The sequence below is a fragment of the Gopherus flavomarginatus genome, chromosome 25, assembly GCF_025201925.1.
Source record: "Gopherus flavomarginatus isolate rGopFla2 chromosome 25, rGopFla2.mat.asm, whole genome shotgun sequence".
In the NCBI taxonomy this organism is placed as follows: Eukaryota; Metazoa; Chordata; order Testudines; family Testudinidae; genus Gopherus; species Gopherus flavomarginatus.
Genome location: NC_066641.1, coordinates 14226008 through 14248432, shown reverse-complemented (window position 1 = coordinate 14248432; position 22425 = coordinate 14226008). Strand labels below are relative to the sequence as shown.

General features: G+C 65.3%; 3 protein-coding genes and 1 long non-coding RNA gene across 4 annotated transcripts in view; 2 read left to right on the top strand and 2 right to left on the bottom strand.

Moving 5' to 3' along the window:
- The first annotated feature begins 704 nt into the window (after nucleotides 1-704).
- LOC127040472 (heat shock protein 30C-like) lies at nucleotides 705-1766 on the top strand. Its single transcript, XM_050934669.1, has one exon. It carries the CDS (start codon nucleotides 938-940, stop codon nucleotides 1547-1549), a length of 612 nt encoding a protein of 203 aa, XP_050790626.1. The 5' UTR covers nucleotides 705-937; the 3' UTR covers nucleotides 1550-1766.
- Nucleotides 1767-3387: 1621 nt separating this feature from the next.
- Nucleotides 3388-4398, bottom strand: LOC127040789 (heat shock protein 30C-like). Its single transcript, XM_050935375.1, has 2 exons — nucleotides 4332-4398; nucleotides 3388-3782 (listed from the first exon to the last, which is right to left on the bottom strand). The coding sequence occupies exons 1-2, from the start codon at nucleotides 4396-4398 to the stop codon at nucleotides 3388-3390; spliced, it is 462 nt and encodes a 153-aa protein (XP_050791332.1).
- On the top strand, nucleotides 4397-20129 carry KAT2A (lysine acetyltransferase 2A). The gene is given in 19 exon segments (XM_050934580.1): nucleotides 4397-4606; nucleotides 7441-7564; nucleotides 7782-7927; nucleotides 9472-9561; nucleotides 10492-10673; nucleotides 11379-11442; nucleotides 11444-11571; nucleotides 12060-12166; nucleotides 12380-12487; nucleotides 13316-13452; nucleotides 13701-13909; nucleotides 14238-14364; nucleotides 15152-15262; nucleotides 15357-15500; nucleotides 15940-16054; nucleotides 16719-16755; nucleotides 17281-17344; nucleotides 17683-17767; nucleotides 18119-20129. Coding segments are annotated over 19 exon segments (2382 nt in total). The 3' UTR covers nucleotides 18313-20129.
- The window catches only part of LOC127040482 (uncharacterized), a 29773-nt gene continuing 25986 nt past the window's right edge, over nucleotides 18639-22425 (bottom strand). The window contains exons 2-3 of the long non-coding RNA XR_007771446.1: nucleotides 21681-22191; nucleotides 18639-18731 (exon numbers count right to left, since the gene is read on the bottom strand). This is a non-coding gene — a long non-coding RNA (uncharacterized LOC127040482). The remainder of the gene's footprint in view (nucleotides 18732-21680; nucleotides 22192-22425) is intronic.

Below are 22425 nucleotides of genomic sequence, written 5' to 3'. Positions count from 1 at the left end.
CTATTCCCAGCTCTGCCGGTGACCTTGGGCATGTCACATCCCCTGTTCTGTGCCTCAGTTTCTCCTCCCCGCACCTTGACTAGCTTGTGAATGCTTGAGGCTGAGAATTCCTCCCTGTGTGTGCCAGGCGCAGCACACGGGCTCTCCCAGCTCATGGTGCTACTGACATACAAGTGATAACTCATCACGCGATGGGCTAACGAGGGGACTCAAGCCCCACCCAAGGGCGGTTGTTGATTTCCCAGCTAGGCCTGGCCTGGACGAGCCGTAGTGCTGGGGGGTCCGTTTCCGGGGGTCTGGAGGTGGCAGCTCTGGGCCATGCGCCCCTCAGCCTGCCTCGCTGGGGAGTGCACTGGACAGCTGGCTGGCCTCTAGAACAGCCAGGCGCTAAAGAACTGCCCCCTTCCCCCAGAGCCAGCCTCTCGGTGCCAGGCGCGGGGCTGAAAGACGCTCCTGGCCTTGTGCTGCTTGGCCGTGAGCCCCTCAGCCCCAGGGTTTTCCTGCCCCACTGCTCCCCAGGCCGGATGGGACGGTTGTGCTCACCCCTGAGCCCCTGCTCCAGGCTAATCCCCACAGCAGGTAAAAGCAGGCACCAAGGTGTTTCCTCTCCCAGGCCCCGGCTGCCGGGCGAGTGGGTGGGGGGAGCATTTGCTGTAACCCGAGCGTGGCTGTGTGTCCCGCTGCTCTATTTGGAGAGGGGGAAGCCAGGCCAGGGATGCAGTCACTGTTATTTTGCCCCATGAGTAATCCCGAGCCATCAGCCTTGTAAAAATAGGCAATGGTGCCTGGCGGGGACAGCAGGGCCAGAGGGTTCTGGAAGGGGCCTGGCCCCCACGGGAGGGGATAAAAGCTGCCGGCCTCCGGCACCAAGCAGATCAGCCCCCAGCCCCACCGGAGAGGACTCAGCCCGGAGCCAGCAGCAGCCCAAGAAGCAGCAATGTTGTGCCGCCTGCACCTCCTGCCACCCCCCCACGGCCCCCTGGCTGCCCGGCTGGGCCCCGTGCGCACTCTGTGGCCGGCCCCGGGTGCCCTCTGCGCTGAGCTGGAGCAGGAGCTGCTGTGGGAGCTGGAGTCTGCCAGGGAGTTTGCCAGCAGCATGGGGCGGCTCCTGGCTGGCGGAGGGAGCGGAAGCCCCGGGGGGGAGCCAGGCCAGAGCTCCAGCGTGGCCCTGGCCCAGGGGACGGCCGAGACCTTCGTCGTGCGGCAGGACGTCCGGGGCTTTGCGCCCGAGCAGCTGGCGGTGAAGCTGGTGGGCAGGAAGGTGCTGCTGACGGGCAGGAAGGAGACGCAGAGCGAGGACGGCAAAGGCTCCTTCTCCTACAAGTACGAGGTGTTCAAGAGGGAGTGGGACGTGCCCGAGGCAGTGGACACCGACCGCCTGACCTGCTCCATCTCCAGGGAGGGACAGCTGTGCATCGAAGCCCCGTGCCTGGCCCCCCCAGCCCTCCCCGCGAGGAACGTGCCCATCCAGCTCAGCCCTGCGGGCGGCTCGGTGGCTCCGGCTGAGCCGGGCTCAGAGGACGGGGCCGACGGCAGAGCCCGGGGGTAACAGCCTGAGCTGGCAGCGGCCGCGGCAGAGCTGGGCGGAGAAGGGGGAGCAGAGTCCAGAGGCTGGGGCAGATACTTGACTTTTTTTTTTGCTTCGGCAGCGCTCCAGACCTGCCCCCCCACGTGTCCCATAATCTGGGCACTCTAGCTGAGCCCTGGGTACCTGGCTGGCTGCAGGCCAGATTCACCGCGTGTAATGTGTTTTTATATGAAATAAATGTTCCTGATTTTCCCCTGTGCTGGTGCTGCCTTCGCCAGGACCGGCTGGTGCCAGCACTCACTGTGGGCACCTCCTTGGGCCACGTCTACGTTACCCTGGCACAGGCTGGCCCCGCGTGGCTGGCCCCTTCTGGGGAGGTGGGACTTCATCCCATGACAGGTCCAGCTTGCCTGCCTTGGGCGGAACGTTGAGAGGGGCCCAGGCAGGCTCCTGGGTTCTACTGGAGGCTGGGGGTGAGGCACAGGCTGAGCCGGAGGAGCTCAGCTGGCACAAAGCCCCGAGGGGCAGCGCCGTGCAAACGCAGAGCCTTGTGCTGGGTGAAAGGATCTGGGGTTCAGGGCTGGCCTTGGGTACATAAATCAGACACACACACCCCGAGGGGAGTGGGAGGGATATTATTGAAAAGATTATTTCCAGGGCCCTGGGAGGGAAACTGAGGAAAGGTGCTTGCTGGGCCAGGGGAGGTGGGGACCCTGGTACAGAGACCTGCCACATCCATAGCATCGCATAACTCAGGCCGGGGATGATGAGCGTGGCTCCTCCATGCAGCCGCCTCTCACCTGCACAGAGCCCTGGAGCTTTACTGCCGGGGCCAGCCCCTTCGGTCCCTGCTGGTCAGCTTGCTTCCTACCAGCCCAGGGAGCTGGTCCAGCGCCAAGCCCAGTCGTTCCCCTAGCGCCTGCGTGGCCAGAGAATGGGCTCCCCTCGGCTCCGCTCAGCGCGCCAGCATGTGCCAAGCCAGGATCCGTCCAGCTGCCCAGGGCTCTGGGTGAGCGGCAGTGACCAAGGGCAGCACTAGCCCCATCAGCTCCAGCCACATGCTCCGGGGAGCACCTGGCCCTGCCCAGAGTCTCATACAGGAACGGCGAGTTTGCAGTATGGCCAGTCTCGGCTGCAGGGCCCTGCTGTGCCAAGCAGGCCTGTGTGCATGGGAGCCCGGGCAGGGGGCGGGCATGTGCCAGCCGGCGGCTGTTTGTCCAGGGCCAGCGTGCTCCTCACCCGGAACCCTGCTCCATCAGTACCTCATTAGGGCCCCATCCCCCAAGCCCCATGCAGAGCGGCAGCCACGCAGCCAATGGGCTCGCTGTGGCCAGTGGGACCCGCATGACTGGGCCTGGCCGCTCTGCCAGGCTCGCACATTAACTAGGACCGTGCACAAACCTCTAGCAGAAAGCAGGGCCCCGACGGCCCAGCCAGCGCATGGGGTGGCCACATGTGGGGGACGGGGCTCAGGCTCCAGCCTGCCCTGGTCGGTGGGAAGTCGGAGTAAAAACCATTTCTACAAAGTCCACTGACAACGGGAACATGGGGAAAACAGGTTTATTCCAGCGGTGACACAAACAAGAGACACCCAGAGAGAATCGTCACCTGGCAACACAGCCGGGGGGGAACAGGGAGATGGTGACACTTGCACATTCATTACAGGTACCAGAATCCTGCCGGGAGCCTCCGGCAGATCTAACCCGCCCCAGAGACAGGGCAGTTCCCCAGGCTCTGCTCCGGAAGAGGCGTGTGGGGGGCATAGAAACCTGCGAGCATGCAGGGCCGGAGCAGGCAGCGCTGGCAGCCCGGCCATGGCTGCGGTCCCTGGGGCGAGGGGCGCTGGCACCCCTGGTGGGTCAGGACGCCCTCGTTACCTCGCTCCCTCCTGCAGGTCCCCTGCCCAGCCCCTTGCTGCTTTGCGGCACCTTCCCCGTCCCGGCCTCCTGCGCCTGCTGGATGCTGATGGGAAGGGTTCTCCCCTCCACGGGTGGCGGGGCCGGGCGCAGAGCCTGGATGCAGAGCTGTCCGTCCCGGGACAGGCAGCAGGTCACGGCCTGGAGATCCATGTCCTCTGGCAGCTCAGCCTGGGTGCGCAGCTCCCTGTATTCCTGCCTGCGGCCCCCCTCTTCCCACGTGCTTTGCTTTGCATGCTTCCCGGTCACCGTCACGCTCCTCCCCTCCATCCTCACCGTCAGCCCCTCCGGGGAGAAGCCGGCCACGTCCACAGAGACCCTTTCCCAGAGCCTTGGTGCTGGCCCACGTTATTGACTGGGTGTCAGCTCTCGCCGGGTGCACAAACCCGGGTGTTTTCCGGAGAGGCTCAGCACCCGTGGGACAGAAGCCCCTTGGAATCTCAGCGGTTATTCAGGGTTCTCTTTCTAGCCCTTATGGTTAGCAAGACAAGCTGGACCCTGCCCCCTGAAGCTGCCCAGGCTGGAGGCCCATGAGAAGACCTGCGCTCCCTCCCCCGCCCCTTTGAGTCCTGCCTGCTGGTGTGTGCACCTTTGGGTGGGGGATGCTGCACCCTGGGGTGGGGCTGGGGTTGGGGTTCTGGCCGCGCTGTGCTGCTCTGGGCCGAGCAGCTGTGGGGCAGAGCTGGGAGTTCGGGCTCCCTAGACCTGCGGGGAAGTCTGCACCCCCGGGTGAGAATCCCCCAGCCCCCACACGCATGGGGGTTAGGTGAAAGTCAGGGGGTATTTACCCCACACTGGGGTGCTGTGTGGGGGCTGACCCGCATAAAGGGGGCTCTGGCTGGCTCCGCCCCGAGCAGGCTAAGCCCCGCCCCCGGCTCGGGGACTACATCTCCCAGCAGCCCCCGGGCCCGCGCAGGCGCAGTGCCGGCCTGGCGCACGCCGCGGTCCCGGCATGGCGGAGCTGGAGGCCTCGCAGCCCGGCCGGACTCCGCCGCCCCCCCCGGCCGCTCCCGGCTCCGGGCCGGGCCCCGCGGGGGGCTCCAGTGACCCGGCCCGGCCCGGCCTGAGCCAGCAGCAGCGCGCGAGCCAGCGCAAGGCCCAGGTGCGGGGCTTCCCGCGCGCCAAGAAGCTGGAGAAGCTGGGGGTGTTCTCGGGCTGCAAGGTGCGGGGGGGGCACCGGGGGGGCACCCGGGGGGGTGTTCTCGGGCTGCAAGGTGCGGGGGGGGCACCCTGGGGGGGTGTTCTCGGGCTGCAAGGTGCGGGGGGGGCACCCTGGGGGGGGTGTTCTCGGGCTGCAAGGTGCGGGGGGGGGCACCCTGGGGGGGGGTGTTCTCGGGCTGCAAGGTGCGGGGGGGGGGCCCCCTGGGGGGGGGTGTTCTCGGGCTGCAAGGTGCGGGGGGGGCACCGGGGGGGCACCCGGGGGGGTGTTCTCGGGCTGCAAGGTGCGGGGGGGGGCACCCTGGGGGGGTGTTCTCGGGCTGCAAGGTGCGGGGGGGGCACCGGGGGGGCACCCGGGGGGGTGTTCTCGGGCTGCAAGGTGCGGGGGGGGGGCACCCGGGGGGGGTGTTCTCGGGTTGCAAGGTGCGGGGGGGGGGCACCCTGGGGGGGGTGTTCTCGGGTTGCAAGGTGCGGGGGGGGGCACCCTGGGGGGGTGTTCTCGGGCTGCAAGGTGCGGGGGGGGGCACCCGGGGGGGGTGTTCTCGGGCTGCAAGGTGCGGGGGGGGGGCACCCGGGGGGGGTGTTCTCGGGCTGCAAGGTGCGGGGGGGGCACCCTGGGGGGGTGTTCTCGGGCTGCAAGGTGCGGGGGGGGCACCCTGGGGGGGTGTTCTCGGGCTGCAAGGTGCGGGGGGGGGCACCCTGGGGGGGTGTTCTCGGGCTGCAAGGTGCGGGGGGGGCACCGGGGGGGCACCCTGGGGGGGTGTTCTCGGGCTGCAAGGTGCGGGGAGGGCACCCTGGGGGGGTGTTCTCGGGCTGCAAGGTGCGGGGGGGGCACCCTGGGGGGGTGTTCTCGGGCTGCAAGGTGCGGGGGGGGGCACCCTGGGGGGGGTGTTCTCGGGCTGCAAGGTGCGGGGGGGGGCACCCTGGGGGGGTGTTCTCGGGCTGCAAGGTGCGGGGGGGGGCACCCTGGGGGGGTGTTCTCGGGCTGCAAGGTGCGGGGGGGGGCACCCTGGGGGGGTGTTCTCGGGCTGCAAGGTGCGGGGGGGGGCACCCTGGGGGGGTGTTCTCGGGCTGCAAGGTGCGGGGGGGGGCACCCTGGGGGGGTGTTCTCGGGCTGCAAGGTGCGGGGGGGGCACCCCCGGGGGGGTGTTCTCGGGCTGCAAGGTGCGGGGGGGGGCACCCCCGGGGGGTGTTCTCGGGCTGCAAGGTGCGGGGGGGGCACCCCCGGGGGGTGTTCTCGGGCTGCAAGGTGCGGGGGGGGGCACCCCCGGGGGGGTGTTCTCGGGCTGCAAGGTGCGGGGGGGGGCACCCCGGGGGGGTGTTCTCGGGCTGCAAGGTGCGGGGGGGGGCACACCCGGGGGGGTGTTCTCGGGCTGCAAGGTGCGGGGGGGGCACACCCGGGGGGGTGTTCTCGGGCTGCAAGGTGCGGGGGGGGGGCACCCCCGGGGGGGTGTTCTCGGGCTGCAAGGTGCGGGGGGGGGCACCCCCGGGGGGGTGTTCTCGGGCTGCAAGGTGCGGGGGGGGGCACCCCCGGGGGGGTGTTCTCGGGCTGCAAGGTGCGGGGGGGGGCACCCCCGGGGGGGTGTTCTCGGGCTGCAAGGTGCGGGGGGGGGCACCCCCGGGGGGGTGTTCTCGGGCTGCAAGGTGCGGGGGGGGGCACCCCCGGGGGGGTGTTCTCGGGCTGCAAGGTGCGGGGGGGGGCACCCCCGGGGGGGTGTTCTCGGGCTGCAAGGTGCGGGGGGGGGCACCCCCGGGGGGGTGTTCTCGGGCTGCAAGGTGCGGGGGGGGGGGTGTTCTCGGGCTGCAAGGTGCGGGGGGGGCACCCCACGGGGGGGTTGTTCTCGGGCTGCAAGTGCGGGGGGCGAACTCCTCCGGGGGGTGTTCTGGGCTGCAAGGTGCGGGGGGCACCCACGGGGGGGTGTTCTCGGGCTGCAAGGTGCGGGGGGGGCACCCCCGGGGGGGTGTTCTCGGGCTGCAAGGTGCGGAGGGGGGCACCCCCGGGGGGGTGTTCTCGGGCTGCAAGGTGCGGAGGCGGGGCACCCCAGGGGGGGTGTTCTCGGGCTGCAAGGTGCGGGGGGGGCACCGGGGGGGGGTGTTCTCGGGCTGCAAGGTGCGGGGGTGGGCACCCGGGGGGGGGTGTTCTCGGGCTGCAAGGTGCGGGGGGGGGCACCTGGGGGGGGTGTTCTCGGGCTGCAAGGTGCGGGGGGGGCACCCTGGGGGGGGGTGTTCTCGGGCTGCAAGGTGCGGGGGGGGCACCCTGGGGGGGGTGTTCTCGGGCTGCAAGGTGCGGGGGGGGGCACCCTGGGGGGGGGTGTTCTCGGGCTGCAAGGTGCGGGGGGGGGCACCCTGGGGGGGGGTGTTCTCGGGCTGCAAGGTGCGGGGGGGGCACCCTGGGGGGGGGTGTTCTCGGGCTGCAAGGTGCGGGGGGGGGCACCCGGGGGGGGGGTGTTCTCGGGCTGCAAGGTGCGGGGGGGGCACCCGGGGGGGGTGTTCTCGGGCTGCAAGGTGCGGGGGGGGGCACCCGGGGGGGGGTGTTCTCGGGCTGCAAGGTGCGGGGGGGGGCACCCGGGGGGGGTGTTCTCGGGCTGCAAGGTGCGGGGGGGGGCACCCGGGGGGGGTGTTCTCGGGCTGCAAGGTGCGGGGGGGGGCACCCGGGGGGGTGTTCTCGGGCTGCAAGGCGCGAGGGGGGCACACCCGGGGGGGTGTTCTCGGGCTGCACGGTGCGGGGGGCACCTTCCCTGGCTGTTCCACCCCTGGGGGGTCACACGTAATTGGGAAGGGAGAGGGCAGGGCTGCCCCAGGACCCCGCTCCGATCGCCTGGTCTGTCCCTGGCGTAGGCCAACGATGCCTGCAAGTGCAACGGCTGGAAGAACCCCAACCCGCCCACTGCCCCCCGCATGGACCTGCAGCAGCCTGTGACCAACCTGAGCGAGCTGTGCCGGAGCTGCGGACACGCCCTTGGTAAGGCCTGGCAGCACCTTCCCCTGGCACGGGGTCACGGGCTGGGAGAGCGTCAGGCTCTGCTCTGGTGGGGCTGGCAGAATGGGCTGGAGCTGCGTCTAGTGGTGTGCATGCCTTCACGGCTCCCTGGCAATGCACCTGCTGGGCAATGCCCTGTGGTCGGTGCCAGGTGTCACCAGCTAAACCTCTCCGTCGTCTTCGCTGCTCCCCTGTCCAGCTGACCACGTGTCCCACCTGGAGAACGTCTCGGAAGAGGAGATCAACCGGCTGCTGGGGATGGTGGTGGACGTGGAAAATCTCTTTATGTCGGTCCACAAAGAGGAGGACACGGACACCAAGCAAGTGTACTTCTACCTATTCAAGGTACGTGGGGGAGCAGTGGCTTCACTCTGCCTTTGAGCCGCAAGCCTCCTCAGTGTGGCCCTTAGGACATCACGATACACAGCGAAGGCGTCCAGTTTCCAGCCGAAAATCTGGCACATCTCTGTCTTCCTCTGGTCTGGTTGCTGTTCCGTGCAGTTACTTTCCAGGGCACATTTGGTTGAAGTCAGCTCTGACACAGGGATTCTGCTCTGTTCCATGGGCGCCCCTCTTCGTTCTTGCCCCATGCCCAGAAGTGTTCAGTCCTTCTCGGGGCAGCCTGGTGCCACTGTCACTCAAGGCAGGCCTCCCCTCGGCCTCAGGGCTGTGCCTTTCTGAAGCGAGTGCTCGTTACTCCACCTTCGATAAATGGAGTTTGTTCCCTTCCTGGGGAAACAGTCTGCACGTGTAAAACAGCATGTGTTGTGCGCCAAGAATGCATCTGAGTTGTGTAGGACCTAGAGTAACTATCCTGTTTGTTTGTATCCTGCCTGGCAAGGGATGGAACTCTGAAGTCCTGACCCCTTCATGGCTATGTGTTCTGGGGGGCTCAGAAGCCCCCGGTACTCCTCTTCTTGAACGAGGTATGCTAGTTCATTGTCGTAGAAGACTGAAAGAGCCACTCCTCTCCTAACCTGCGTCTTGCCTAAAATTCCTGGAGCCACAGCTGACCTCTGCTCCTTTATCGGTGCTGGGGACTGGTCACCAGGCCCGAGGTGCGGCTGGCGGGCCGTGGGAAGGAGCAGCGGATGGATTACATGAGATGTGGGGGAGGGTCTGTGTGTGATCTCCGTTAGGCCTGGGAATAACGAGCCCATGTAGGGATCTGAGCCCAGTGAGCTGCTGATTTGTTACAGTGGTTCTCAACCAGGGGTACATACCCCAGGGGCACGCAGAGATCTGCCAGGGGTCCGTCAGCTTACCTAGATATTGCCTAGTTTACAACAGCCTGTACAGAAAGCACTAGCGAGGTCAGCACAAAGTAACACGTCGTACGGTGACTGGTTTATGCTGCTCTAGATGCTGTATGCTGACAGGTAGGCACAATATTTGTATTGCAATTGCTTTAGTTTATAATTATCTGGTAAAATGAGAAAATAAGCCATTGGACAGTAGTAGTGCTCTGTGACGCTTGTGCGATTTTGTGTCTGATTTTGTAAGCGAGTAGTTGGTAAGTGAAGTGTAACTTGGGGTACACAAGCCTCCTGAAAGGGGTACCGTTGTCTGGACAGGCCGAGCGCCGGTGATTCATTGTATGTCTGGCAACCCGCCTCAGGCAGCCCAACTGCAAGACTGGCTTAAAAGCAGAGGCTTTGCCGGAAACCAGGTGTTGTCCCTGCCACGCCTGTCCCGAGCTGAACCCCTGGGAGATGCACTGCCAGGGAAGGAGTGGGCTGATTCCCAGGCGGTGTAAATCGACACCGCCCGTTAAAGGTACCAGCTGGGGATCTGGCCGGCTGCTCCTGGCCCGTCGCAGCTTTCGGTGGCGGCTGTAAGCCTGGCCGCTCTCCAGTCTCCGGTGTGTGACGTCCCCCTTGCCTCCCCAGCTGCTGAGGAAATGCATCCTGCAGATGAGCCGTCCTGTTGTAGAAGGGTCCCTCGGCAGCCCCCCCTTCGAGAAGCCGAACATCGAGCAGGTAACGCCAGCACTCCGTAGCGGCCGTCCGTTGTCACGGTGACCCCAACACCCGGGACACCCAGGCAAACACGCAGCCGGCCCCGAGCTAACGTGTTTGCCTGGACGCCCCCGGCGGGGGGAGAGCTGCTGGTGGGTTCCCATGACCCTCTTCTAACCCTGATCCTGTGGCTTTTAGCTTCCTGGCGTCTCTTCCCCCTGCCCCAATAATCCTTGTATAACTAGGAGACATTCCCTGCAGCTGGCTGACTTGTTACCCACCCAGGGTCTGGCACAGACATGTCACTACGTCCGGGTGCCTCGGTAGCAAACCAAGTCGCGTGTTCACACTGGTCCCAGGAAGTCTGTCCCCAGGGGCCAGTGCTTGGTGCGGTTGTTTCCCGTGGTGGTGACTGCTCTCCCGCCCTCACCCGGGAAGTGGTGGATCTTCGTGGGTCCAGGGTGGGCTCTGGTGAAGCTTGAGGGACGGGGCAGGAATTGCCAGGCGGGGTCAGTCCCGGCCCCGTCTTGTCCAGTGTCGTGTCTCCAGGCTTGGGCCGCTGCATCTCCAAGCCACAGCGCTCCGCTGCTCTGGTCCGGACCCTCATGTTCCGGTCTGGGCTCCCTGCCGCCCCCCCTCGGTCCCAGCACTGGGTCTCGCTGATAGAAGCTACCAGCTTGACCAAAGCGGTCAGTGGGGATCTCGTCGTGTTGATAAATCACCTGAGAATACTTGTCCCGCTGCACCTGATCCATAACTGAACGCGGGTCTCGGCTGCTCCATTCCACGCCTCCTGCAACTCCTCGGCTGCGTGAACCTCGTGTCGTGCAGCCCCCCTGCCTTGTGTTCGTGCGCAGAGCCAGCCCCGCGTCGGCTGCTGTGTGACAAAGCCCCCCGCAGCTGGGGCCTGCCTTTGCCTCCCCTGACGCCTGCCGGCACCCTGCCCCACAGGGAGTCCTCAACTTCGTCCAGTACAAGTTCAGCCACCTGCCCCCCAAGGAGCGGCAGACCATGTACGAGCTCTCCAAGATGTTCCTGCTCTGCCTCAACTACTGGAAGCTGGAGACACCCTCCCAGTTCCGGCAGCGCTCGCAGAACGACGACGTGGCCACCTACAAAGTCAACTACACCCGGTGAGTGCTGGGCAGAGGGGTGGGTGCAGACCCCATCCCAGCTCAGTGCTCGCCAGCCGTTCGTTGCATGCTTAGCTTGTGCTCTGGGGGAGCTCTGACCGTGGCTCCCCTCACTTCACCTCCCCAGTGGGGGGGTCTGGGCTCTCCCTCCTCTCCTGAGCGGGTCCTGATCTCCCCCACCGCACTCCCTGCTATATTCCCAGCAACGAGCCCTGCAGCCCTGGAGATCCTGAGCGGGTCCTGATCTCCCCCACCGCACTCCCTGCTGTATTCCCAGCAACGAGCCCTGGAGATCCTGAGCCTGCCGCTCTTCAGCACAGCACCTGCTGCATCCCCAGAGTGCTGCCCACAGCTGGCTCTGCCCCCTTTCGGCTCAGTATGGTGCACAGCTTGCCCCTGGGCCAGCCTGGCGTGTGGGGTTGTGGGTACTCGTGGTGGTTCAGCGCCATGAGGCCAGCGTGCCTTGCCCCGGCCGGCTTGGAGAGACGGTGTCTGTGTGCTCCACACTCCGCTGGGAGAGGTCCCCTGTCTCGACTTCCCCAGCCGCTGCCTCTCTGCCCCCATTGCCCCTCCATTCCCGACAAGATGCAGCTGCTGCGCTTTGCATCTCAGCCCGTGACTGCCACCCCAGTCATAACACCAGCCCCTTGGGGGCGCTGGTACCAGCGTCCAGGTCCCTGGGAGTGTGCCCCCTTTCACCCTCAGCTGGCTGTGTTACTGCCACGTGCCCCAGAGCTGCGACAGCCTCCCCCGCTACGAGACCACCCACTGTCTTCGGGCGGAGCCTGCTGAAGTCCATTTTCACCGTCACCCGCCGGCAGCTGCTGGAGAAGTTCCGGGTGGAGAAGGACAAGCTGGTGCCGGAGAAGCGGACGCTCATCCTCACCCATTTCCCCAAGTAGGTGGGGCTGGCTGCCAGGGCGTGGGGCTGGCAGGGGTTAGCTGAGTTCTCGCTGGCCCTGGCGAACCCAGAGGTGGCTGTGATGGGTGGGTCACGTCTGGTCTCTGCGTGCCAGGTCCCTGGGCCCTGCTTGCTGGGTGAGGCTCCTCCCCATGGGGTACCTGCCCATTAATCTGGGTTGCCACATGTGGCCCCACACTCCCCCCCCCCCCCCCAGCTGCTCAGGGTTGGCAGCTCTAATAATTGGAGATGTACCTATCTCATAGAGCTGGAAAGGTCATCGAGTCCAGCCCCCTGCCTTCACTAGCAGGGCCAAATACTGATTTTTGCCCCAGATCCCTAAGTGGCCCCCTCAAGGACTGACCTCACAACCCTGGGTTTAGCAGGCCAATGCTCAAACCACTGAGCTATCCCTCCCCCCACTGCGGCCGTGCCACTAGCCTGCCAGCTGCTGGCTCACCTGCCCCATCGCCCACCCTGTCCAGGTTTCTGTCGATGCTGGAAGAGGAGATCTACGGGGAGAACTCGCCCATCTGGGAATCTGACTTCACCATGCCGGCCGCGGAAGGCACCCAGCTGGTCCCGCGCCCAGGTACTTGGCTGGGAAAATGCCCGAGCGCCCTGGGAGCGATTGAGCTCGTGCCATGCAAGCTCCATTGCAAGCGGGTGGTCTGCTTGACATGGCCCGGTGGTCTGGGCTGCAGAGGGCCAGTGCAAACACGTCTTGTCCAGGGCCATGTGGGCACTGCCCCCGGGGCAGGAGGCTGTGGGTTCGGCTAGTGAAAGGCTCTGTTCTCGTGCCCAGCAGCCGTCAGCACCGTCGCCGTGCCCAGCACCCCCATGTTCAGCAAGAAGCTCGGCAGCTCCTTGTCCTCCATGAGTCTGGATGCCAGCACGGCCGAGCCAGTGCCAGGTAATGCCAGCCCAGCTGTGGGTGTGCGGAGGGGCTGAGGCTGCCCCGGGGCCCTGCTGGGCAGTACAAACCTTTATGGCCCCAGCGCCTCTGGGACTGGCTGGGGGCTAGTGCCCAAGGACACAGCACCCTGGGAGGGGTCAGCCTCTGGCCAGCACCACCTCCCCTGGAGCAAAAGGGCCAAAGCGCTGCCAGACCAGGGTGATCTGCAGTTAACCCTTGAGAGTCCATGGGGTTGCTCGGGTCTCAAGTGTGGGCTGGGGGAGGGATCTTGGGGGAAAGGTCTGTGGGGGGCGGGAGGGGGGCGCTGCAGTGAGCAGACAGGTTCTGCCCTCGCAATACGTGTGGACGGCGGATGCCCTAGTGGATTGTTGCCAGCCAGCTTGGGAACAGCCTGCGCCCGCCGTTCCCTGTAACCCTGACACCCCTCGGTCACAAGCCGTTCAGCTCAAAGGGGGAAATGAACGAACAAACTTGAGACCCCTCGTCTGTCACCCGTCCCCCGAGCATAGACTGCCTGGGACGGGGCGGGGACACCGTGCCCACTTCCTTGGCAGGCAGCGCCATGCAGGAAGCCGTGGAGCACCCGGTCGGCCCGGCCCCTTTGGGGCCAGAGAGGGGAAGCCCCCTGTGGGCTGACACGCCCCAGCAGCACCGGTTCCCGTGGTCCCCAGCCCTGCTAAGGGCTGGCTGCTGCTGCATGGTCCGGGTGCGGTGGCTGCCGTCTCTCTTGCTGTGCGGCTCGTAGGAGCCACGTGGAGTGGGAGATGCAGGGACTTGAGTGGCCCGTGGCCTTGCCGGCGTGACCATCCTCTGCTGCCCGAGCAGGCGAGAAGCGGAAACTGCCCGAGGGCCTGACGCTGGAGGACGCCAAGCGGATCCGGGTCATGGGCGACATCCCCATGGAGCTGGTCAACGAGGTGATGCTGACCATCACGGACCCAGCCGCCATGCTGGGCCCGGAGGTATGGGGCAGGGAGCTGCGGGGATGGCTTCCATCAGCATTCAGTGGCTCCAGCACTGGGCGCGGACCCTGTAGTGCTGGGCCAGGGTTGCTGGCAACAGTAGGAGCTGCCAGCCCTTTGGAGTGGCTGTGCCAGACCTTGGCTGGCACCTGATCAGACCCCATGCCGGGGCCTAGTGTGACTGTTGGGTGCGGGGGTTGGGTAAGTGGGTGGGGCTTTGTCCCTTATGCCCCCCGCTCCGCCCCCAGACCAGCCTGCTGTCGGCCAACGCGGCGCGGGACGAGACGGCGCGGCTGGAGGAGAGACGCGGCATCATTGAGTTCCACGTCATCGGCAACGCGCTTTCACAGAAATCCAACAAGCGGATCCTGATGTGGCTGGTGGGGCTGCAGAATGTCTTCTCCCACCAGCTGCCCCGCATGCCCAAGGAGTACATCACCCGCCTCGTCTTCGACCCGTACGTGGGGCAGGTGGGCGGGCTGCCCTAGGGGGCCGGACTCAGGCTCTGTCGTGATCCCGGCTCACGCAGGAAATAGACGGCCCTGGTTCGGTCCTGTGTCCTGGCTGCTCCAGAGGCTCAGGCCCAGTGCGACCCCAGCAGCTGTGGGGGGCGGGGGAACGGGCTGGGCCCCAGCCCCCTCCCCAGCCCCATAATATTAACTCAGATGGGGCTGTTCCTGCCTGAGCAGCAAACTCCTCCCCCTCTCCCACTGCTGCTGGATGAGGGGCAGGACAGTGCATTGAGTGGGGCCCCCAAATGACTCTGGCTCTGCCTTTCCCGGCAGCAAACACAAGACCCTGGCTCTGATCAAGGACGGCCGGGTGATCGGGGGCATCTGCTTTCGGATGTTCCCCACCCAGGGCTTCACAGAGATCGTCTTCTGCGCTGTCACCTCCAACGAGCAAGTGAAGGTGAAGGCGAAACCGCAGCTCACCTGGGGGGGGGGGCATGAGAGAGAGCAGCAGGGAGCTGCGGGACCAGATTGGGGAGCCCAGGGCTGGGTGGCAGGGGCTGCGGGTCGGGAGTGAGGGGCCCTGGCAGAGCAGTGGGGAGCCCAGGGCTGGGTAGCAGGGGCTGCGGGTCGGGAGTGAGGGGCCCTGGCAGAGCAGTGGGGAGCCCAGGGCTGGGTAGCAGGGGCTGCGGGTTGGGAGTGAGGGGCCCTGGCAGAGCAGTGGGGAGCCCAGGGCTGGGTAGCAGGGGCTGTGGGTCGGGAATGAGGGGCCTTGGCAGAGCAGGGGGGAGCCCAGGGCTGGGTAGCAGGGGCTGCGGGTTGGGAGTGAGGGGCCCTGGCAGAGCACGGGGGAGCCCAGGGCTGGGTAGCAGGGGCTGTGGGTTGGGATTGTGGGGTGCTGGCAGAGAGGTTTGGGTGGGGAGCCCAGGCCTAGGTAGCAGGGGGAGGCCGCAGGCCATGGCTCTGAGGCCGCGCTAGCTGCGAGGGAGGCAGGAGCTGATGCTTTTCCCCAGCCGTGGTGAGCGCAGCCTCATGGACAGTGGGACTTGCCCCGAGGCTGGGCCGGGGACCATGTTTAACGCTGGCTGTTCCTGCGGCCAAGCAGTCGCTCTGCTGGGATCTGTTCCCCAAACAAGTCTTGGGGCAGGGCCAGCCTGGGGCATCTCCCCACAACCCCTCCCTGAGAGGCTGAGCCCCGCCTGCTCCGGGGCGTCTGCCTGACGGGTGCCTGTCTGCCTGCCTGCCAGGGGTACGGGACACACCTGATGAACCACCTGAAGGAGTATCACATCAAGCACAACATCCTCTACTTCCTGACCTACGCCGACGAGTACGCCATCGGCTACTTCAAGAAGCAGGTCCGGTGCCACCTGCCCCCGCCCACTGGGGGGGGTGTCCTAATCCCCCACCCCAATGGTGTCGCTCTCTCTCACAACACCCCTTCCTTTCCAGGGCTTCTCCAAGGACATCAAGGTGCCCAAGGGCCGCTACCTGGGCTACATCAAGGACTATGAAGGGGCGACGCTGATGGAGTGTGAGCTCAACCCCCGCATCCCCTACACCGAGCTCTCGCACATCATCAAGAAGCAGAAGGAGGTATCCTGGGCATAGGGGGGGCTCCGCTCGGCCTGGCTCCTCACGCCAGCCACGCCCGTGCTGCCGTAACACCTTGGTGCTAGTGCAGGGAAAGGGGCAACGCTGCTGGCCCAGGAGGCTGCTTTCTTGCGAGCGCCCCTCTTGGGCAGTGTCTCCATGGCCCACGCGGCTCCCAGCATGGCTTTGCCGTGTGTGTTAGTCACAGTCCAGCGCCCGCCTCCGTCAGACCCAGAGCTGCTGCCTGGCTCCGGCTTGCCCTGGGCAAGCCCTGCTTCCCTGCCCCGGGCACAAGGCAGCCTTCAGGGCACTGGCTGCCCCATCCCATGGGCACGGCCCTGCGCCCGGCTCCCATGCAAAGGCCTGAGGGTGAGGGGAGCAGACGTGGACCAGCCAGACCCTGCCCCCTGCTCACTTCTAGCCTGTGCCGCTCCCACCGCAGATCATCAAGAAGCTGATCGAGAGGAAGCAGGCGCAGATCCGCAAGGTCTACCCAGGCCTGACCTGCTTCAAGGAGGGCGTGCGGCAGATCCCGGTCGAGAGCATCCCTGGAATCCGTACGTTTGGGCCACAAACATCTGCAGCCCTGGCTTTGCCTGCCGCCCTGACCGGCTCCAGGACTCTGACTACTCCCCACCACCACCATGGCCAGAGCCTGTCACTGCGACTGTAGCTACCCACCTAGCGCCTGTGCGCTCGCCTGTACCTTGCAAATAGTCTCAGCTGCAGGCCGTGCTGCCGCCACCCTGTGGCCAGGCTGTGCCAGTGCACTCTCCTCTCTGGTGCGCAGCATCCGGATGATCCGGGTCGGGGCTGAGTCATTCAGGGAGTGGTGGCCCCTGCGCTGGGGGGTGAGGCTAGGCAGCGGCTGGCTCTGCCCTTAATGCAGTAACACAAGCAGGTGCATCAGGAAAGAGCAGAGAAGTCGACTGGCTCTGCAGCCCGCCACCTGGCAGTGGCTCTGATCTGTGCACTGGGAGAGGAGCAGAGCTGGCATCCCAGCCTGGCTCTGTGCACTAGTACAGCTCCTGGCTCAGCTCCGTGGAGCAGTGCATTCCGGGGGCAGCAGAGGGGTGGTTGTGGCCCTCGCAGCCAGCTTGCAGGGCTGAGTCGGGCAGCTCGGGAGTCACGGAGGCAGAGTGCTGCCCAGGGACTGCGTTTGGGGAGGGGATTGGGACTCGGTTGATGGCGAGTGAGCCAGTGCCTCTTCCTGCCTTCCAGGAGACACGGGGTGGCGGCCGCTGGGGAAGGAGAAAGGGTAAGTGCGGTTCTCAGCCCTGCGTCCATCGCGGGGAGCTCACCGGAGGGGCGGGGGTAGCAGTGGCACAGGTGTGATATCCCCCCTCCCCACCCCCATCAGCAGGCCAGGTCAAAGGGGGCGATTGCCTTGGGGCTTTGGTGCTGCTCCCTGGCCTGGCAGACAGTGCAGGCATGGCCCGAGGCTGCAATCCATTCTCAGCATCCTGGCAGGGTTCCGCAGACCCTCAGACCTCGAGGCAGCAGCATCCTTGGGGCGTCTGGGCCGTAGCTGTGTGGGAGCAGTTGGGGGACACGTGGGCTAAGGCCGGTCACGCTGCCCTGGGTGTCCCTGGCAGGCTGCTGCCCTCAGCACGGAGGCAGCGTGTCCTGAGTGCCCTAGAGCAGGCTGCCCAGGAGGGAGGGCACAAGCCTTCCCCCGAAGTGGAGGGTCCAGGGCTCGCCTAGCTGGTGCCCACTCGCCCAAGGGTACTGGGAGGGGACAAATGCGATGGATGCTGAACTCATCTACCCCCTTCTCCTGCAGGAAGGAGCACAAGGACCCAGACCAGCTGTACAACACCCTGAAAAACCTCCTGGCCCAGATCAAGGTGACAGAGGGTGGCTCCCCTGGGGTCGCACTCTGGGTATCGAGAGCTTCTATGGGTCCGTTAGAGCCTCCCCCCAGGCACAAGCTAGTTGCCAACCAGGGGCTCCGAGCAGGTTCTCCCAGCTCTGGGGGGGTGTCTGGGGCCAGCAGCCGGGGCACAGGCGCCTGGGCCAGTTCTGATCCGTGGTCCCTGAGCCCAGGTCATCTCACTCTGTCTGAGCTCCCCGTGCTCAGGGTGGGGCCAGGAGCCATGCACCTCCCGGGCCTGGTTCTGGAGGTGGAGGGGCGCCCAAGCTGCCCCCCATGCGTGAGGCTCTGACTGTCTCTTGCCCCCCACAGACGCACCCCAGTGCCTGGCCCTTCATGGAGCCCGTGAAGAAGTTGGAGGCCCCCGATTACTACGAGATCATTCGCTTCCCCATTGGTAGGTGGCCCATCTGCCCAAGGCCCACACGCACCGGGGTAGGGGGTGGGGCCAGTGTGGGGTATACATTGGCAGTGGAAGACAGGACTCCTGGGTCCTATTTCGCCTCTGAGAGGGAAGTGAAATCTAGTGGCTGGAGGGGGGCTGGGTTCTGCCCTCTCCTGTGGCAGGGGTACGTGGGGTTCTAGTGGCCAAGGCGGATGTGGGGAGCCCGGACTCCTGGGTTCTGTTCCTGGGGGCCAGTGAGTCAGTGACGGAGCCGTTTCCCCTCTGCGCTGCGGAGGGTGCTGGGACCCAAGCGGTGGAGTGGGGGAACCCAGCCTGCCGCGCGCTGATCGCTGCCCCTCGCAGACCTGAAGACCATGACCGAGCGCCTGAAGAATCGCTACTACGTCACCAAGAAGCTCTTCATCGCCGACCTGCAGCGCATCATCACCAACTGCCGGGAGTACAATCCCCCCGACAGCGACTACTGCAAGTGCGCCAACACCCTCGAGAAGTTCTTCTACTTCAAGCTCAAGGAGGCCGGGCTCATAGACAAGTAGGGGCTCGGGGGGGCCCTGGCCTCACGCTCCCCTTGTGCCCGCAGCCCCGGGCCGAGGCAGCGCTTCCTGCCGAACTCTCCCAGGAGGGGCTCGGGGGCTTCTCTGAGCCCGGCTCAGCTGCTGACACGTGGAGCAGGCCAAGGAGCACGTGTAGCTGCTGAACGGCCAGAGTGTGGGGCCAGCTCCCCTCCTGCTGCTGGAGGAGGCCCCTGGGACTCGCTGGCTCACCCCTGGCCTCTCCCCTGGGCGCCACCAGGAGAGGAGCGACCCGGGGCCCCTCTGCACCAGGCCAGGCAGCACTCAGCCTGTGGGTGTGTCTGCACTCTCGGTGCCTCACCCTGGAGGCAGGAGCCCGGCCCGCATGGCAGCAGGTGCTCTTGGCTCTGCAGTGGGTTCAGCCGGGGCATGGACCTGCTGGGCTGGAAATTCCAGCAGGGCAGCCCAGGCTCCAGTGCTGAGCAGCCCTACCCCAGGCAAGCTGCACCGTCTCTCTCTGGCCTGGGGGTCTTGGCGTGCTTGGGCCAAGGCTGGTCCATACCCCTGGCCTCCGCGCGCAGCATGTCTCTGCTTTATGGGGCTGAGGCCTAGCCCCCGCTTCCCCTGGAGCCCAGCTGCCTGCTCCAGCCCGTGCCTCCTGCCGCAGCATGGTGTGTTCCCTTCGGCTCCTCGTCCTGCCCACCCCCTTGCTCCACGTGGAGCACCCGGCCCTGCCACTCACTGCGTGCATGTAGAATGGGGGAGAGAGTTCTCCTCTGCTGGCTGTGGGGACGGGAGCTGCCCCCCTCGAGCCGTGCCTGGGTTCACGGTCTCAGCTCCAGGCTGTGCTAACGGGAGGTGATCTGAGGGGTCTGTATCAGCTCTCAGCTGTTCCTCCCCCCATAGCTTGGCCTGGGGCCCATCTCCTGCCCCCGGCACTGCCTGGTCCTCCCAGGCTGGGCCCTGGGCTGTCAATCCTGCCCCAGCCCTGCCCCCCTGTGCTGAGCCATTTGGCTAGTGTTAACCCCTGCACTGTCCCTCCTGCTGGGGCCCCCTGAGCTGTACCAGGTTCTGACCCCATCCCCTTTGCTCTGTGCTCCAGGGGTCCTCCCAGCTCCAGCGCACTGAGAGCTGCAATCCTGAGGCCTGGGTGGGGAATGCTGTCCCATGGGGCGGTGCCCAGGCATTTCAGTGCTGCAGGGCCTAGGTCAGGACCAGGACATTTCAAAGGGGGGTGCAATGGGGTGACAGCTGAGGGGAATTGGGTCCCAGGCTGTAGCCACCTGTTGTGCCAGGGTGAACATGGGTTAGTGGCTAAACCAGACCCGCACCCTGCTCCTTCCTCAGGGTCCTGAATGGAGTGCCCTGAGCACGGAGATTATGGGCCATGGGGCTGCTTCTCACAGCCGAGTTACTGGCCTGTCCTACGACCCCTCGGGGAACAGGAGCCTCCTGCCTGGCCTCCCTGTCAGGGGACCCTGAGTCCTGGCAGAGCGACAGGCCCCCGTGAAGTAAAAAGCTGTTGCCCTCTGGCTCAGCGGCCACCTCCCTGTGGCACCAGGCCCCTGCAGCTCCTGGCCCAGGGTGGGCTCCGGCTCCTGGCTGAGCCGCAGGCAGTGAAGATTTCTCCCCGCAGGGGAACAGGAGGAGCAGCAGCCAGGCCGCGGAAGCTTTTCGCTGTCATGTTCCCCCCACCCTGTCCCCAGACTGGTCACTGTTGCCTTATTCTCCCCTGCACTGGCCTGTCCCTTGTGCGCTGCCAAGGGGCCGTCCCATCATCCCATTTCACTTTGATTTTCCTTTATTTTTTTTTTTAAATAAATGTACATGGCCCCCAGGAAGCACCTGTCTGTCTCCTGGTGTCCTGGGGTCCCAGCAGCAAGGCATTGGGGGTGGGTAGTCCCCCCGCCCCGGGTCCCTCCTGAGATGAGCATGGTGCTGCTGTGTGCCAGCCTGTCACCCCTTCCTCTGACAGCAGTGCCACCGCCACTGCCCAGCTGCAGCAGAAGCAGTGAGTGCCAGCCCTGGAGATGGTCAAACAGCCTGCCAGGTGCTCCCTTCTCGCACCCCAAGCTGGGGGCAGCTCCCCCTCGGCCCTGACTCAGCTGGGAGCCCAGGGCAGGGAGCGAACCCTCCCCCCGTGCTCCACGGTGCCCGCTGCCCTGGGCTGATCCCTGTTTCACTCAGTTCATCGCAGTGCGGCTTGGTGCTGGGCTGCTAGGGCGCAGGCCTGGGCGCATGGGTAACATGGCTGCGCTCTGGCTGGGGTTAATGCCTGCCATATGGAAGTCCTGGCTGGCTGCTCCCCCAAGGGCTGAGGGTTCACCACCGCTCTGCCCTGCTCTCCCTGGCACACCTGCACGCAAGGTAGTGTCACCTGCCAGCCATGGGCCCTTCTGCTGTGCCATGGGGCTGCTGAGCTCAGGGCCCTGTTGTGCCAGGTGCTGCCGTGAGCCAGCACGAGGCTGCCCCAGTGCTCCCGGGCTCCAGCAGAGCTGGGGGGACGGGACTTGCCCAACGTCACACGTGAGGGCTGTAGCAGAGCTGGGAATTGAGCTCTGCCCACTGCATCCCACTGCCTCTGCCCATTGTGAGCAGCTAAGTGCAGCAGCATAAAGGTGAAGGTGGTGGCCAGTGACTGCACAGAGAAATCTGCTGCAGGTGCCGCTAAACAGCAGCTGGGTCAGTATGGCTGGGCCAAGGGATCCTTCATTCAGGCTACGTAGGAGGAGCAATTAAATACCCCAACATGTAGTGATAGCTGGAAACAACAGGAGACCACCACCCATGTCACTGGGCCACAGGCTGGAGCTAAGTGGCGGGATCTGAGGTTTCCCCAGGCCTGATTGCAGAGGCAGGTGGTTAGGGATGGTTGGTTGCAGCTGTGTGCAAGAGAGAGCAGAATGCCAGGAGAAGGGTGGGAGAAGCAGGGGAGAGCGAGGCCCTGTGTGGGAGCCAGGACAGCTGCTTGCTGTACAGGGCTGGCTGGGAAATGGGGAGGCAGGAGCCAAACTGCTGCTATTTGTTTCCTTACAATTCAGAGACGTACTGGGTCAGATCAAGGGGCCATCAGCCCAGTGTCCTGTCTGCTGACAGCGGCCAATGCCAGGTGCCCCAGAGGGAGTGAACCTGACAGGCAATGATCAAGTGATCTGCCATCCATCTCCATCCTCTGACAAACAGGCTAGGACACCCTCCCTGCCCAGCCTGGCTAATAGCCATTGGCGGACCTGTCCTCCAGGAACTCCTCTCGTTCCTTTTTGAACCCAGTTTATAGTCTTGGCCTTCACAACACCCTGGGGCGAGGAGTTCCGCAGATTGTCTGTGTTACGTGAAGAAATACGTCCTTGTGTTTGTTTTAAACCTGATGCCTAGTAATTTCATGGGGTGACCCCTTGTCACGGAGTCACCGGGCGATGCTCTGGAACTGCTCCCCACCAAGCCAGGCAGGACTTTGGGGAGCCTCCTCTCCCTTGGAGCAGACTTGTTCAGGGCAAGAAGCTCCCACGGCTTCACCTCCTGGGTCTCTCCTTGGAGCATTCAGCATCCTCTGCCCCTCCGTGCGCTTCCCACAGCGAGTCCACCCCAGCGGGGTCCCGGGGAAGCCACAGGGTCCTGCACCCCCACTTTGCAGTCAGACATGACTCTCAGCCAGCCAGTAAAACAGAGGTTTATTCGATGACAGGAACAGGGTCTAAAACAGAGCTTGTAGGTACAGAGAACCGGACCCCTCGGCTGGGTCCATTCTGGGGGGCAGTGAGCCAGACCCCCAGGTCTGCCCTCCACCCTTGACCCCAGCCAGCTCCAGACTAACAACCCCCCCCCCCCCTTCTTTCTGCTCAGCCCCTTTCCCGGGCCAGGAGGTCACCTGATCCCTTTGTCTCCAACACCTTCAGCTGGCACCTTTGCAGAGGAGGGACCAAGGCCATCAGTTGCTAGGAGACAGAGTGTCCGGCATTTAGGTGCACTGGCCCTTTGCTCTGCCAGATACTTAAGAACTGCCATGGGGACACTGAGGCACCAACACAGTATTCAGAGGAAACATTAAGAACATTCCTAGTTCGTCACATCCCTGTATTCTGAGAAGGCGTAAATAACACTTCCCTGGTAACCATCTCCACAGCAGCCAGGATTTTA

What these genes read in the sequence shown, in the direction of transcription:
- LOC127040472 (XM_050934669.1), top strand. Translation starts at nt 938, where the DNA reads ATGTTGTGCCGCCTGCACCTCCTGCCACCCCCCCACGGCCCCCTGGCT.
- LOC127040789 (XM_050935375.1), bottom strand. Translation starts at nt 4,398, where the DNA reads ATGCCGGGACCGCGGCGTGCGCCAGGCCGGCACTGCGCCTGCGCGGGC. An exon ending in CCCGGGGGCTGCTGGGAGAT is followed by an intron (nt 3,783 to 4,331) that starts GTAGTCCCCGAG and finishes AACGTGGGCCAG; the next exon opens with CACCAAGGCTCTGGGAAAGG.